The following is a 15651-nucleotide window of genomic DNA, read 5'->3' on the forward strand; positions in this document are numbered from 1 at the left end:
AAGTAGAGAAAGTGTTCATGGTGATGGTGACGTTGGTGTTCCTGCCATCTGCAGCTATGACATGGTATAAGGACAGCCGGCCGCTGACCAGTGCAGCAGGGGTGAGCATCCTGAACCGAGGCCAAGTGCTGGAGATCGACCGCGCTCAGGTGTCAGACGCCGGACTCTACAAGTGCGTGGCGGTCAACGTGGCCGGCACGGCGGAACTCACACTCAGCCTGCAGGTTTACGGTGGGTATGAGATGGGTTTGGGGGTGGACAAAAAGCCAGCCCTGTATATGGATTGTGCTGCACATACAGTATTCACAAGTTCCTCTCATGGTTCTCTTCTACCCTTTCAGTGCCACCCTCTATCTCCAGTAAAGGTGGCGTGGTGACAGTGGTGGTGAATGATCCTATCAAGCTGGAGTGTGAAGCCTCAGGTCTGCCAGTGCCCAGTCTCACGTGGCTGAAAGAGGGCAGCCCGGTCTCCAGCTCCTCCAACGGCATCCAGGTAAATAAGTACACATTCCGCAAGCCTAGCTTTCAAATGATGTAACACACAACATGACAGGAAATGGAACGATCAGTTTTCCATGATGGCTTTACAAGCCTTTAATCCTAATGGAGCTAAAACAGGCTTTGATGTCTCACCATTAAATCAGAGCTCAATACATCAGTTTATGCATAACAGGGTTCTGCTTACGGTTACCTCCAGGGACCACAAATTATTATTTATTACGAGTTATTATTTGACTCTTTCTGTGTTTGTGTGTGTGTAGCTGTTGGCCGGAGGCAAGATGCTGTCTTTCAGGAGTGCTCAGGTGAGCGATGCAGGTCATTACACCTGTGTGGCGGTGAATGCAGGTGGAGAGCAGCAGAAAGAGTATGATCTGCACGTCTACGGTGAGCTCCTCATCCTTCTTCTTCTTCTTTAACAGAGGTGTTAATACATATAACCAGAGTGCGGATAATTTTTGACTGACCCTCATGTTTTTACGTGGCTGTTTTTGCTTTAGTACCCCCTAATATCATGGGCGAAGAAGTGAACAGCACAGTCCTGATTGGCCGTTCAGTGGAGCTGCGTTGCCAGAGTGACGCCATTCCCCCTCCCACTCTAAGCTGGCGCAAAGATGGACGTCCGCTCTACAGGAGGCCGGGACTGAGCGTGTCTCAGGATGGTAGTGTACTACAGGTGTGAAGCAAGCTCCTAGACTAAAAGGCTAAAAGTCACCTCATATGTAGTACGTGATATTTTTTTTAAACATTATGTTTACCATTGAATGATGACTACTTTGTGCTGCAGATTACGAGCGCTCAGATACAGGACACGGGCAGGTACACTTGCGAGGCCACCAACGTTGCAGGAAAAACAGAGAAGTACTACAATCTTAATGTTTGGGGTAAGTCGATTTTGAATGATTAGATGATTAACACACACAGTTGAGAGGTTTAGATGGCACCATGTGTTTGTATTAAAGATGATTTAATGGGGAGTCATTTAAAGTTGGTATTATGGATGCACTAACATAGATTTTTTTTTTCCCCGCTCAGTTCCCCCGAGTATCCGTGGCTCTGATGAAGTCACTCCTCTGACGGTGACAGTGGGCAGCCTCATCACTCTGGTCTGTGAGTCGAGTGGGATCCCTCCTCCAAGTCTAACGTGGAAGAAAAATGGTAAGATCATCATCATCATCCTTTTCTTAAGTCTTAATTATCTATGCAAATAATTGACATACTGTATGTAGGTTCGGAACTACAGGCAGATTCACGTGTGCGCGTGTTGTCCGGAGGACGACAGCTGCAGATCACCAGTGCGGAGAGGGCCGATGCGGCGTCCTACACCTGCCAAGCCTCCAGCGTCACCGGCACTGCTGTCAAGGAGTACACCCTGCAAATCTATGGTACCTGCACCACAATAGACTGAACAGACTACTCATAATCAGGAGTACACGTCCACATTGCTTTTATTTCCCTTTCCCTTAGTTCGTCCCACCATCAGCCCGTCAGGCAGTGGGAAAGGTGACGTGACGGTGGTGCGGGGAGGAGACGTCACCCTGCAGTGCGAGGCTGACGGCGTGCCCAGACCTGCCATCACCTGGCTGAAAGATGGTAGACCTTTGGGAACCGGCTCTGGGGTTCAGATCCTCAGCGACGGCCGACTCCTCCGCATCAGAAACGCCCAGGTGGTCCACACTGGCCGGTACACCTGCATCGCCGTCAATGTGGCCGGACAGGATGAGAGCAAACATGACGTTACTGTTCATGGTGAGAAGAACAAGCAGTAGTAATTCCCTAGAAGCACATGTTGTGTATCCATCCATCCATCCATCCATCCATCCATCCATCTAGGAACCTCTGTAGTCCAACTAGGGGCTGCAGAGGCCAATGGTGATTACCATTGTTTCTTTTCCATTTTACAATAATGGTACGTCCTCCACTCAGCATTCAAACACATATTCACACACGAGGGCTGTTTTGGGAACGCCAGTAACCGGAGAACCTAGAGAAAACCCACCAAGCACATGAAGAACATGCAAACTCCATGCACACAGACTCCAAGGCGGGAATTGAACCTGGAACTTGGAGATGCAAGGCGACATTGCTACATGACTTAAAAATAGATTTTTTTTAAAAATGCACTTTTTTATACATTTATAGTTATAGTTTTAAATTCTTAGATTTATTTTTGCTTGGCAGCAAGTTTTGAGTAACGATCGTTTAATCTGTTTAAAACTTTCGGCAGCTTTACCTATACATGCATTGATTTACTATATCAGACTTATTACTGTATTTTCTTTCTTTGTATATGTGTGTTTGTAGTTCCAGCAAGCATTAGCGGGAACACACACGGGACCGAGAACATAACGGTGGTCGCGAGGAATCCAGTGGCCCTCGTGTGCGAAGCGTCTGGCATCCCCCTACCTGTCATAACCTGGTTGAAAGATGGCCGTCCGATCAGCATGTCCGGCTCTGTCCGGGTCATCTCAGGTATCAGTATCAGTTTCTCAGCGTCTACTTCTTTTAAGCTCATTTGTGGCGTCCATGTGCTAGTTCTCAGTCAGAGGCGGGCCAGACCCTATAAATCATACATCACATCTTGGAACGAGAGTGTCTTTACACGAGGCCAAATTCAACAGTATAAAAAGGAGCACTGAAAAGACAAACAGTGGTGCAGGAGTTATTATGTTTGGAACAGGTAGGAAATCTGCAATCAAGGCTCTGTGTTGATCCAGACATCCGCACAGATGCAGACAGTCAGGCTTCAAAGCCCTGGACTTAGGATATACAGTATATACGCAGACACATCACATGAGCTTTGCTGAGCTTGTGTTCTCAGCTGATCCTCCTTTAAGCTGATAATTGCTCATTTTAAAGTGAGAGTGATTAGATTGAGCTGCTTGTTTAAACAGCTGTCTTGTCAACCTCGTCCATATTCAATGACACAATCAGGACATTGATGTGGGTTGTTGTTTTTCTGAGACAGAATGAAACAGGGCGTGACTAGGTCCTGAATCCAGTGTCCATATTGAATTCAAGTGCAGCTTTTCTTCTACATCTTGGCTTCATTATTCTTACTGATTGCAACATTTGATTGCTTAGAATTGGAACATTCACTCATTTCATTGTCCATGATATTCAGCTATAAACACATAATATTATGCCACTGGATGCAATGCCGGTCTCAAGCCCAGGTAAAACGGGAGGGTTGCGTCAGGAAGGGCATCTGGCGTCCTCAACGGGAGCTGCCGAAAGACCAACAACATAATATCATGCCAATAATGGGCTTTTAATTAGTTATTTGAAGTTGTCTTTTTCTGAGGCAAAGTAAGTGAACACCATGCACCTTAAATAGAAGAAAAGCCCAGGACAAGTTTGAATTATTTTGGGATTTCTGAAATCAAAATACATTCACCCACTTAGCTCATTAATCTAGTGTTGCTAAGAGTATCGTGAAAATGTCTTTTAATAGACAAAACACTCTTGTCAACACTAAATTAATGATCTGTCCCAAGCCCAAGACCTCTGGACTTCCTGTTAGTAATGATGACCGACTACAGCTGGTCGCTCCTCTGTGCAACATAAAAAATGTTCGTTTGACATCAATCAATGGATTAACCAACACACAGTACAATGAAAAGGTTCGAGGAGCTTAGTTCAGCTAAGAAAGAGTACACCAATGTAACTTCAACACACACTCAAGTCACCAATGTCATTAAGAGGCATTACTAAACTGCAACCTCCAGGGTCCGGGTTTGATTCCCAGCCAGGTTCGATTCTCATCTCTGTGTGCATGGAGTTTGCATGTCCTCCCTGTGCTTGGTGGGTTTCCTCTGGGTACTGTGTTCCGGTTTCCTCCCACAGTCCAGAGACATGCAGGTTAGGTTAATTGGTGTTCCCAAATTGCCTGTAGTGTGTGAGTGAGTGTATGTGTGTTTGCCCTGTGATGGCTTGGCACCCCGCCTCGTGCCCTAAGCCTCCTGGAGTAGGATCCAGGCCCCCACGATACAGGTCCATCAGATGATCAGAAACAACAGAGGAACCAGCAAGGCACAGGCCTGGCCTGATTTTCACATCACTTAGGAATAAACGGCTACCAACCAAGAAAGAAGCCCCTGGTCCAAAACCCCCAGTCAAGCCTGACTAAAGTTTGCAAAGGCAACTTTTCACCAACGCTATATTTAGAGAAATAAAGGTGAGGCATTTAACCCCAAGAACAGTGTACCTGTACCACTATGTGTTAAGCATGGTGGTGGTGGCATCATGCCTTGGGGCTGTTTTGCTGCCAGTGGAAATTATGCATGGTGCAAAGTGGAGGGAGTAATAAAGAAGGAGGAGAAGAACCTCAGATCTCTTCAGCAGAACCTTCAATCATCAGCATGACGGTTGAAATATGGACAAAATTAATTGTTCCAAGAAGGCAATGACCCAAAATACACATCAAGTCTGGTTTTGGAATGGATAAAGCAGGCTAATGTTTAGCCTTTGGAGCCTCCACTCTAATGAAAATGTGTGTAGTGTGCTTAAAATCAGGTCTGTGCCTGGAAACCAACCATAATACCAAATTTAATCTAACACTACTATTTTTTTTTATCTAACAGTAACAACTAATCAAATATTTAATCATAATTTTTCCAAGAGCTTGTTTCTCTGAAAAAATCCTACAAAGCATCATCTATAGTCTTTAAAATAATAAAGTATAGATGCTGGAATGACTTTCATGCCATTGCCAAAGGACAGAAGATGACATGTTTGTTTTTGTCTCAGGTGGGCGGAGTCTGCGTTTGATGCATGCCACGGCGGAGGATGCTGGAAGGTACAGCTGTATTGCATCCAACACTGCTGGAGAAGACAGGAAGAACTTTGACCTGGATGTATTGGGTAACAGTACACACCGCATGTCATTGGAAGACACCAAAAAAACCTTCATTTTGAACCCTTTTAAAAACCTTTGTCTGTTTCTTTTTCATCAGTTCCTCCAAGCATCGTAAATGAGGGTGGGATACAGGATGTGAGGGTAAAGGACGGACAAAACATCACCCTAAGCTGTGAGGTCACCGGTATGTCACACTCACACACCACACTACATACACACAGACACCATACATATTCGCTCTTAGAAATGCTGAAGATCTGATATTGAATAACTTGGGTACTTTGGTGCTGCGTAGGGAACCCAGTGCCTGAGATCACCTGGTTGAAGGACGGTCAGCCGGTGCTGGGCGAAGAGCGACTGGAAGTGATGTCACACGGACGCTTCCTTCATATAAACAACGCACAAGTGCTCGACACGGGCAGGTACAGCTGTCTGGCCTCCAACAGTGCCGGAGACAGGAGCGCACACTACAATCTCAACGTCCTGGGTATGTCTGTGTGTGTGTGTGTGTGTGTGTCTAGTTTATATTTAGCAGCTCTACCAAATAAACTCATATTTCAGTTGTGTTACTGGTTAACTGTAAACGATGAAACTTTAGTGAAACTTTATTTTAACTTTTAGAACTATACGATTGCTGTTCAAGTCAAACCGGGACTTTTGTTTGTGCATAATAACAGAACACAGTTACGAGAGTATTTATTTCTCTTATTAAACTTTATTTCTTTATATAATCCCCTGCTACACTAATACACTCATCCCAGCATTTCATTAGTTCTTAGATACCATTAAGGTAGAAACTTTCCATAGTAGGTTGGAGCCATGATCAGACTTCTTGCTTCACGTCTGAAATGCTGGCCTCCCAGGAACTCCGTTAATGGCCCTAACATGTGTAAATGACTTGAGATGTGGTCAGGACTGTACGGGGAATGTAATGGCCAATAACTCCCAGGTGCCACAGACAGATGCATCACGCCGGTTTTTACAGATTAGTCGTTCCACTCGCTTAATGTTCACAGGAACAACTGCAATGGGCCCCAAAGGCAGCCTTCTTTGAAACGTTGCCACTATTCAAATTTAAAAGATCATCATTAATCATTTTATTTAATCCCGGTTTGCCCTTTGTATACATTGTATGTCCAAATTTTAATACATAAATGATTTTCCAGCCAGCTTAAATGTGTACTTGTGTAATTGTTTGTCTCTCAGTTACTCCAATTATCGCTGGCTCTGGGCCTGAGGGAGCTTCTGAGGAGGTGACTGTGACTCTGAACAGCCCCACATCTCTGGTGTGTGAGGCTCAGTCGTACCCGCCAGCCATCATCACCTGGCTCAAAGACGGCACACCTTTCGAGTCCAGCCGCAACGTCCGTGTACTGCCAGGTACCAGATCCCAACAACACTGCACGTCTGTTCTCACTCCTTTTTACTTTCGCAAAGAATTAATAGTGCATTGAAGAAGGACACAAAAAATCTCCCGTGTACTGTAGCTTTTCTTTTCCTAATGTTGAATATTTTTCGTTAATATTGACATGAATGCTGTCGATTTTCCCTGTAGGTGGACGCACGCTTCAGATCCTGAATGCACAAGAAGAGGATGCTGGGAGATACACGTGTGTGGCCACCAACGAGGCGGGGGAAACGCTAAAGAACTACGAGGTCAAGGTTTACAGTAAGTATAGAAAGTTAAGGTTCAGGTGTTTTGACCAGGGAGCTTCTGTGTGATTTCAACAGTGTGTGTCTTCTCTTCCTAAAGTTCCCCCGGTTATCAGTAAGGACAGCATACAAGGAGAAGGCTTCGCTCCGAAAGAGATCAAAATTAAAGTCAACAACACACTGACACTCGAGTGTGAAGCCCAGGCGATCCCAATCCCTACTCTACACTGGTACAAGGACGGCCAGGTCGGACACACGAACACACACTCTCGGTTATTACAAAGCAAAAAGGAGTGCTGTTTAGATATTAGATGTTTTTTTTTTTTTTCTCCTGTTGCTTTTTAGATCCTTAAGACAGATGGACGCATTACAGTGACGCCTAACGGCCGAATAGTTCAGATAAAGCAGGCTCAAGTGTCTGATACGGGACGGTACACCTGCGTCGCTAGCAACATCGCGGGCGAGGACGAAAAGGACTTTGATGTAAATATACAAGGTGAACTGGGCGCTAAACACTTTCGATTTTCTTTACTCCCAACACCCTGGTGCATCGAGTTCCCAAATCAAGTTACCGCATTATAATAGGAGTATGGTTCCCTCTAGTGGCTGTTAGTATTATTATTTTTATTCCGCTTTCTTGCCATAGAGGGTAATGCATGGGTTCCTGCTAACAACTACATAACGCTGTTGGTAAATCTCCAAATATGTATATACAGTACCTGGAAATTGCACAGTTTTTTTTTTTTTGCATGTTTGTCATACTTAAATGATTGAGATCATCAAAGAAACAAATTTTACTATTACACCTGAGTGAATAAAAAAAGCAGTTTTTTTTTTAAATTGTTAATTCACTTATCAAGGAAAAAGGCCATCCAAACCTACCTGGCCCTGTGTGAAAAAGTAAATGCCCCCTAATGCCTAATCATTAATAAACTGTGATTAAAAAAAAAAAAACTCAACCCAACACCCAGGCCTGATTACTGCCAGACCCGTTGAATCAAGAAACTATTTAAATATAACCTGTAGAAAAAATAGAAATAAAAATGCTTGGTTGCATTTGTTGTTGCCACGTAGCACAAGTAGTTTTTAGATTTAGGGGAAAATACTTTTTTCCTGCCAAAGTGTGCCAAATATTTTGAAAAAAACTCAAAAAATCAGGAAGGTGGCAATCACAATATGACGGTGCGTCTCTTTTCTCGTCAGTTCCCCCTAGTTTCCAGAGGAATGGCGTGTCTGGCTCTGGTATGGCCTCCGCTGGTGAGGTGAAGGATGTCATTCTGAATAATCCCATCTCTCTGTACTGTGAGTCCAACGCCGTCCCGCCTCCCACTCTCACCTGGTACAAAGATGGACAGCCGCTCAGCTCCAGCAGCAGAGTGCTCATCCTCCCTGGTGAGTACACTGCAGTACACTCTCCATGTGCTCCATGGATATATGTAGTGTAGCACTTTGATAGCGTGGACCGCATTGGTAACATTGAGTTAAAGTGCTGGCGTGTGTAATTTCTGTGTTTCGTGCATAGGGGGAAGAGTGCTACAGATCCCCCGAGCTCAGACCGAGGACTCTGGAAGGTATACGTGCGTGGCCGTTAACGAGGCTGGAGAAGACTCAGTACAGTATGATGTTAGAGTCCTGTGTACGTATTGGCGTTCAGAACGTGGAGACTCTGTTTATTTGCTGGATGTTAACATTAATTATGTGTATGTGTGTGTGTATGTTTCTTCATACAGTGCCTCCGTCTATCCGTGGAGCTGACAGAGACGTCCCCGATGACGTGACGGTGCTGGTGAACAAGTCCACGCTGCTGGAGTGCCACGTGGATGGAAGCCCTACTCCTAAAATCAGATGGCTGAAAGATGGCCTGCTTTTAAATCCAGACAGAACACACACTCTGCTGTCCAGCGGCAGGACGCTGCAGGTGAGACACGCGCAGAGAAAAATGAAAAAAGAAATGTCATGTCACAAATTGAAATGGAAATAGATATCTCAGTTTGTAAAACTCAATACAAGGCTTCGGGGCTTTATGTTTTGTATTTCTATGTAAATGTCAGGAGCCAAAGCTTTGAGCTTCTGTATCTCTCAGGGAGTTTAACCAACGTTTGCAGCCGTTTAAAAAAAACAACAACTATATTTACATTTATAATAGAGATTAACTGGTCGATCGCAGAATTCGTCTGGTTTTCAGTTTGGTTGGCCGTGACCGGTGAGATTTGAGGTCGTAAAATGTCACTGTTCCGAGATAATCCTACAGGTGGCGCACTCTGTACTATTTACACATTTTTATCACGCGTGGTACTGTAGGAGTGAATTATTTGCTAGGTTTGTTTAGAAATAATAACTGTGATGGATGACAGAAATACGCGATGCTCAGTTAAATGTTAAACTCTCGTATTTAAAGTTAGTTTGTATTGTTTAAATCCTGCGCTTGGTTTGTAACTGAGGAAACTAATGGTATAGGGAACGGGCTACAAATAATCAATCATTCAACTTTTTTATGGTTTAAAATTGAACAAAATCAGAGGAAAAGGAAATTGAGATATTTATCAATTGAATTGAATCGCAATTTTAACCGAATCGGCACCGACGTATGATAATAATATCATAAAATATCATAAAATATATATAATAATATATAATATTATAATAATGATATAATATATATAATATCATCTGGTGATTTACATTCCTAATTCTTAATTACACATAAATATTTAATCTGGCAATTTGAAGCTTAGTTGTAAAATTGAAAATTATATTAAAGAAATGATTTGTTATAAATGATCTCTCATGGTCCATCTGCAGTACTTTGGGGTTGTTTTTATTTTTTTTAAGTTATACATATAATACAGAAAATGTATGTGTCAAAGAATCTACTAATGAAGTTCATGCAACATAAAGTTCCTAGTTTATAACTTCGGCTGTTTGGGAGAGATGATTTCATATGTGCCCCAATAACGGATATTTTTCAGTGTTATACTCTTTGCTTCAAACAATATATTATATTTCTTACTACTAAATTTGGTCTTAATGCTAAAATTGGTGTAAGCTTCTATAAGCATATGACTTTAAAAAATGTTGCTTAAAGAGCCTAAAAGGCAAAAAAATGTAGTGTCCGTAACCATGTCAAACTCATGTCGCAATATCTTAAAAATTTAGCTTTTTAGAATAAGACACTTTTTTCAGCTTTATGTCTTTTACCATTAAGTATTATGAAAAATGGTAAAAATTCACTTTTTGAAAATTCACTATATGAAAATTTACTTTTCGCACCCAAGTGGCCACTTTTTAGCAGCAATACCATGTTTTGTCCGACTGTATTAAATTGTCCGATTGTGTTAAAGATTATTAAGAATGAAGACTAGTGTGTGTGTGTGTGTGTGTGTGTGTGTGTGTGTTTGTTTTAGATCTTGAATGCGCAGGTGACCGACACTGGCCGCTATGTGTGTGTGGCTGAAAATGTGGCTGGAAGTGCTGAGAAATACTTCAGTCTCAATGTGCATGGTAAAGTTTTTTATTTATTTATTTATTTATTTATTTATTTTTAAACCAGTTGTGTTTCATCATGTCACAGAAAGTATTTTACTGTAAAATGGGCAAGAATGCATTAAACAGATATCATTCTATACTGTAAGCTTTCTGATTAAAACCGCGAGCTTACTGTTGCGATGTGTTGCTGTGTGCTCTAGTTCCTCCCTCCATAGTGGGTGTAAATGAGGAGAACGCCACAGTGGTAATGAACAATTTCGTCTCTCTGAGCTGCGAGGCCACCGGTTTCCCTCCTCCTACTCTCAGCTGGCTGAAAGACAGGAAACCTGTCCAGGCCAGCAGCAATGCTCTGATCATGCCAGGTATACATAAAGAAATGTACACTGAAACACAATATATCTCTTCATACACATCGATACATACAGTATGCATTATTTATAATAATTTCCTGGTCGTCTTTTTTTTTTTAGGCGGCCGTACATTACAGATTCTTAAAGCTAAAATGTCTGATGGTGGGAGGTTCACCTGTGTGGCAATCAACCCCGCGGGAGAAACACATAAGATCATCTACCTCACAGTTTTTGGTCAGTGTGCACACGTGGGCGTATGCAACAAAATGGTTCGATCGTATTCTAATATTATTAAAGGTGATTTTTTTTTTCTTTTTCTTCTTCGCTCATGAAGTTCCTCCCAGCATCAGAGACAGCTCTGGCGACTCTCCTGTCACGATCAGTGTGCGTGTGGGAAAGTCGGTCACTCTAGAGTGTCAGTCCAACGCCATCCCCCCTCCCACAATCACCTGGTACAAGAACGGACGTCCCGTCACTGAGTCCTCCAACCTTCACATCCTTGCTGATGGACAGGCTCTGGAAATTAAAGGAACGGAGGTGTGTGGATACGACTTTTAGTGTGAGGGAGAACCAAAACATGATCATGTAAGATATTTATGCTGGAATTTGTACTCTGTGTTTCAGGTGTCTGATACCGGCCTGTACGTCTGCAAGGCTAGCAACGTAGCGGGTCAAGTGGACAAGAACTTCCATCTTAACATCTATGGTTAGAAAAGATTTTTGTTTTCTAATACAGTAGTGTGCACATGTCTTGAGCCACATATCTTCATAATTTCTTCATATTAATTAAATGTTGTTGGGAGAATGTTGTTCTGCTGCTTCCATCGAGATTCCGTCTGATCTGCAGTCACGACCTGGCACAGGTTTTACGCCGGATGCCCTTCCTGATGCAACCGTCCCATTTCATCTTGTTCTTGGCACCTGCACCAAGTTTTGGGAATGGGGTCAGAATTTGAGCCACTGAATTCAATTTAATTAAAGAGAACAAATGTTTAACTGCGAGAGGATGCAAAGTGCCTAACTTTTAACAGCAACCTCATTTCCGCTTTTATCTGTTCCAACCATTCAGCATTCAGCATCACCAGTATACTAATCACCGGCTTGACCACCTGTCATCATCTGCACCAGTTTCTCACTGGTTCATGTCTTGAGTTAGATCATTTTTTTTATGTTTCATAGGTCATTATGATTTATCCTGTACGTCACTGTGTGGTTTAACAGACAAAAACGTTCCTCTGAAACTGCAACTGGACTGAGACAAAACAGTCCTTCAGGAAGCCTGGAGAACTATCCCTCAAGACTGCACTAACAATAGAAGAACGCATGTCTTATTGGAAGCAAAATATAAAGAAATGGGTCGGGTGCAGGACTTTTGCACAGGACTGTACCTCTGTGAATTCATGGTGTGTTGCTAAATGTTAACCTTTTTAAAAAGCTGTTGAATTATGCGTGTATGCTGTTTATGTGATTTATGTGATCAGTGCCTCCAAGTATTGATGGCCCAGCGGAGGAACATGTTGTGGAGACCATCAGTAATCCAGTAACTTTTGCCTGTGATGCCTCGGGCATCCCGTATCCCAGCCTCACCTGGCTAAAGAATGGCAGAGTAATTGGTAAGAGGGTCTTCAGAGACCTTTCTATTGATGTTACAGGTTTCATAAAGGTCAGAAGTGGCCAACTGAGCCAATAATAATAATAATAATAATAATAAAATATTATTATTATTATTATTTAACTTGTCTGACTGCCCCAATGCTCCTGTCTCAACTCTTATTTTCCAGAGAATTCTGAATCTTTGGAGATGCACATCCTGTCAGGAGGTGGTAAGCTTCAGATTGCTCGCTCACAGCTCTCCGATAGTGGCACCTACACCTGCCTGGCCTCTAATGCTGAAGGCAAAGCACAAAAGAGCTATCATCTCACCATACAGGGTGAATATATAGTACAGCTCAGTATACTGCACATGCTGATTACAGCACAAGCACCAGCACTCTTTAACTTTAGAATTCAGTTCTCATTTTGTTTTTTGTTTTTTTTTTGTTTTTTTGCTTTAGTGCCACCCAGCATCACAGGATCCGAGATGCCCAGCGAGATGAGTGTTCTACTGAATGATAGCATCCAGCTGGTGTGCCATGCAAAAGGCACTCCAGCCCCTACAATTCAGTGGCTAAAGGATGGGAAAGCATTAAATGGGACTGGCCTCAAAAATATCAGGTGTGTGTGTTTCAGTGTTTATACAGTAGACGCCTTGAACACCAAGTTGTGTTGAGTTGCATCTGTCCCCCTAAGCAGTTGCACAGCTGATAATCATATCCTGATGCAATGTATTAAATTCATGGTAATATGGCTGATCGATATTGGTTGTGTCTGTTATGCGTGCGCAGAATCAGCCCTGATGGGAGTACACTCACACTAACAGCCACCCAAACAACAGATAGCGGCAAATACACATGCATGGCCAGTAACAAGGCTGGTGAGGAGGACAGGATCTTTAACCTTAACGTGTATGGTAAGTCAAGCTTATCCAACCAAATAAAAGAAAATAAATTGGTAAGCATGTAAAGAATCTTTGGTATAGTTAATTTAGGGTGAGACGTGAGGCTGTTGTTATTTCCTGTCCTCAGTTCCTCCGGTGATCCAGAGTAATGGAGACACAGCTGAGGTGATAACAACGGTTGTGGACAGCTCGGTAAGCATCGAGTGTGTTGCCAGCGGTTCTCCTCCACCTCAGCTCAACTGGCTAAAAAACGGTCTGCCCCTGGCCGTGTCCTCACACCTACGCCCAGTGTCTGCTGGACAAGTCCTCCGGTAAACCCGTCTCGACATGATTTCACATAGTGCTAAAATATTTGTTAGCAATGTTGTGTAAACAAGTGCGTTTGTATATTTGGTGTTTTGTTAGCATCGCTCGGGTTCAGGCGTCAGATGGAGGTACTTACACTTGTGTGGCATCCAACCGAGCAGGAGTGGACAACAGACACTACAACCTGCAGGTGTATGGTGAGAGCATGAAAAAAGCTATGAGTTAACATATTTTAATTAGAGCAAGTAAGGAGTTTTTAATAAGGAGTTGGTGTCCAAAGTATTTCTACTGCTCTCTGTTGTTGTTGAATGTTCAGTTCCTCCCAGTCTGGATGGAGCAGGAAGTACCGATGATGTAACATTGATGAAAGGGAGCATGGTCGCCCTGGTGTGTGTCTCCGACGGAACCCCGGACCCCTCCCTGGCCTGGATGAAGGAGGGAACTGTGCTGCACATGGACACCCACAGCGCCCTGCTGAACCACAACAGCACTTTGCAGATCTCGCACATCCAGGTCGACCATACGGGACGCTACACCTGCGTCGCACGTAACCCGGCTGGAGAAGCACGACGCCACTTTAACCTCAAAGTGCTGGGTGAGGAAACGAGAGTGAAGGCAAAGTAAAGGCAAAAAAAAAGAACAAGCGGGTAATAATATGTTTTGCGCGTGTAAGTCATTTCACCATAGCAATCCTGACCAGGCAGTTACTCAGGATGATTGAATGAATACTATATATTCATGAACATTTCTAGAGAATGAAAGTTATGGATTAGCTGAACCTGATCTCAACCATGCTAGTTTGTGTGTGCATGATAAAAACTCCATCTGATCCGCACACATGTTCGGCACAGGTTTTATCTGGGCTTGGGACCGGCACTGCATCTAGTGGCTGGGGTTTGGGAATTGGGTTGGAATTTAACTCTGAAACCTACCACTGAGCCACCAATGCCCAATTTTTGCTCAAGAGAATGCGAAAAAGAAAACAATAACCCACCAATACCTTTCAAAATACAATGCATTACAGCTTTTGTTTGGTCATTTTGTTTGTCAGACCCCCCACGCATAAATGGTTCAGGATTTCCCTCCGAAGTGTCAGTGGTGGTGAACCATGTCCTAGAACTTGTTTGTGAGGCAGAGGGAATCCCTCCACCCACGCTCACCTGGGTAAAAGATGGCCGGCCGCTACCTCAGATGGACAGTCTGAGCATCCTTCGTGGAGGAGAAGTGCTCCGAATCGCCTCTGCACAGGTTAACCGCTCAGTCATGTTTCATTATTTCTTTCAAAAATAATGCAAAAAGTATGTCAGGGTCAAATTCTGAATTCGCATACAGGCAAATGTTTCATTATAATACTCACGTGTCATGAACCTATGTTTTGGATACTCTCTGTTGCCTGGAACATGTGCAGGTCGAGGACACTGGAAGGTACAGCTGTGTGGCCACCAGCCCTGCAGGAGACGATGACAAAGAGTTCCTGGTTAGAGTGCATGGTACAGTAAGCTCATTATCATGGTACTGGGCAGGTCTGGCATTTATCAAGACATCACTTTAGATATAATATTTGTATCCATAGTTCCACCCAACATTGCTGGCGAGAGTGGTGTCCAGGACATCTCGGTGCTTCAGAACAGACAGGTAACTTTGGAGTGTCGCTCAGATGCTGTGCCACCCCCTACTCTGTCCTGGCTCAAAGATGGAGCTCAATTAAAGGTATACACCCTATGGGTATACAGTATTACGGTTATGGTTTTATTATACTTAGTAAAGTCAAAATACATATAAAAACCATTAGACTACTTTATATGATGTACCTTACAATATTCTTTTCAGGCGTCTCCACGGGTACGTGTGCTATCCAGCGGCCGCTACTTGCAGATCAATAATGCAGAACTAGGAGACACTGGCCGCTACACGTGCCTGGCTAGCAATGTCGCCGGGGAGACAAGACGACATTTTAACCTCAGTGTAAATGGTGAGCAGTAATCGTAATGTGAGTGACACAA

General features: G+C 43.4%; 1 protein-coding gene across 1 annotated transcript in view; it reads left to right on the forward strand.

Annotated features, from left to right (window-relative positions):
- hmcn1 (hemicentin 1) overlaps positions 1-15651 on the forward strand; it is an 87202-nt gene that overhangs the window by 55173 nt on the left and 16378 nt on the right. Inside the window, exons 38-72 of the mRNA XM_053485517.1 lie at positions 55-231; positions 342-493; positions 762-885; positions 999-1174; positions 1286-1382; positions 1534-1656; positions 1728-1883; positions 1966-2247; positions 2803-2970; positions 5248-5361; positions 5454-5540; positions 5652-5843; positions 6563-6736; positions 6912-7025; positions 7110-7255; positions 7355-7505; positions 8213-8401; positions 8532-8645; positions 8740-8927; positions 10414-10510; positions 10696-10857; positions 10966-11079; positions 11180-11382; positions 11470-11551; positions 12327-12458; positions 12627-12776; positions 12900-13059; positions 13230-13354; positions 13470-13653; positions 13748-13845; positions 13965-14243; positions 14700-14896; positions 15057-15138; positions 15222-15358; positions 15479-15620. Coding sequence (XP_053341492.1) covers positions 55-231; positions 342-493; positions 762-885; positions 999-1174; positions 1286-1382; positions 1534-1656; positions 1728-1883; positions 1966-2247; positions 2803-2970; positions 5248-5361; positions 5454-5540; positions 5652-5843; positions 6563-6736; positions 6912-7025; positions 7110-7255; positions 7355-7505; positions 8213-8401; positions 8532-8645; positions 8740-8927; positions 10414-10510; positions 10696-10857; positions 10966-11079; positions 11180-11382; positions 11470-11551; positions 12327-12458; positions 12627-12776; positions 12900-13059; positions 13230-13354; positions 13470-13653; positions 13748-13845; positions 13965-14243; positions 14700-14896; positions 15057-15138; positions 15222-15358; positions 15479-15620 — 5268 coding nt within the window. The remainder of the gene's footprint in view (positions 1-54; positions 232-341; positions 494-761; positions 886-998; positions 1175-1285; positions 1383-1533; positions 1657-1727; positions 1884-1965; positions 2248-2802; positions 2971-5247; positions 5362-5453; positions 5541-5651; positions 5844-6562; positions 6737-6911; positions 7026-7109; positions 7256-7354; positions 7506-8212; positions 8402-8531; positions 8646-8739; positions 8928-10413; positions 10511-10695; positions 10858-10965; positions 11080-11179; positions 11383-11469; positions 11552-12326; positions 12459-12626; positions 12777-12899; positions 13060-13229; positions 13355-13469; positions 13654-13747; positions 13846-13964; positions 14244-14699; positions 14897-15056; positions 15139-15221; positions 15359-15478; positions 15621-15651) is intronic.

This window comes from Clarias gariepinus, chromosome 2, assembly GCF_024256425.1.
Source record: "Clarias gariepinus isolate MV-2021 ecotype Netherlands chromosome 2, CGAR_prim_01v2, whole genome shotgun sequence".
In the NCBI taxonomy this organism is placed as follows: domain Eukaryota; kingdom Metazoa; phylum Chordata; class Actinopteri; order Siluriformes; family Clariidae; genus Clarias; species Clarias gariepinus.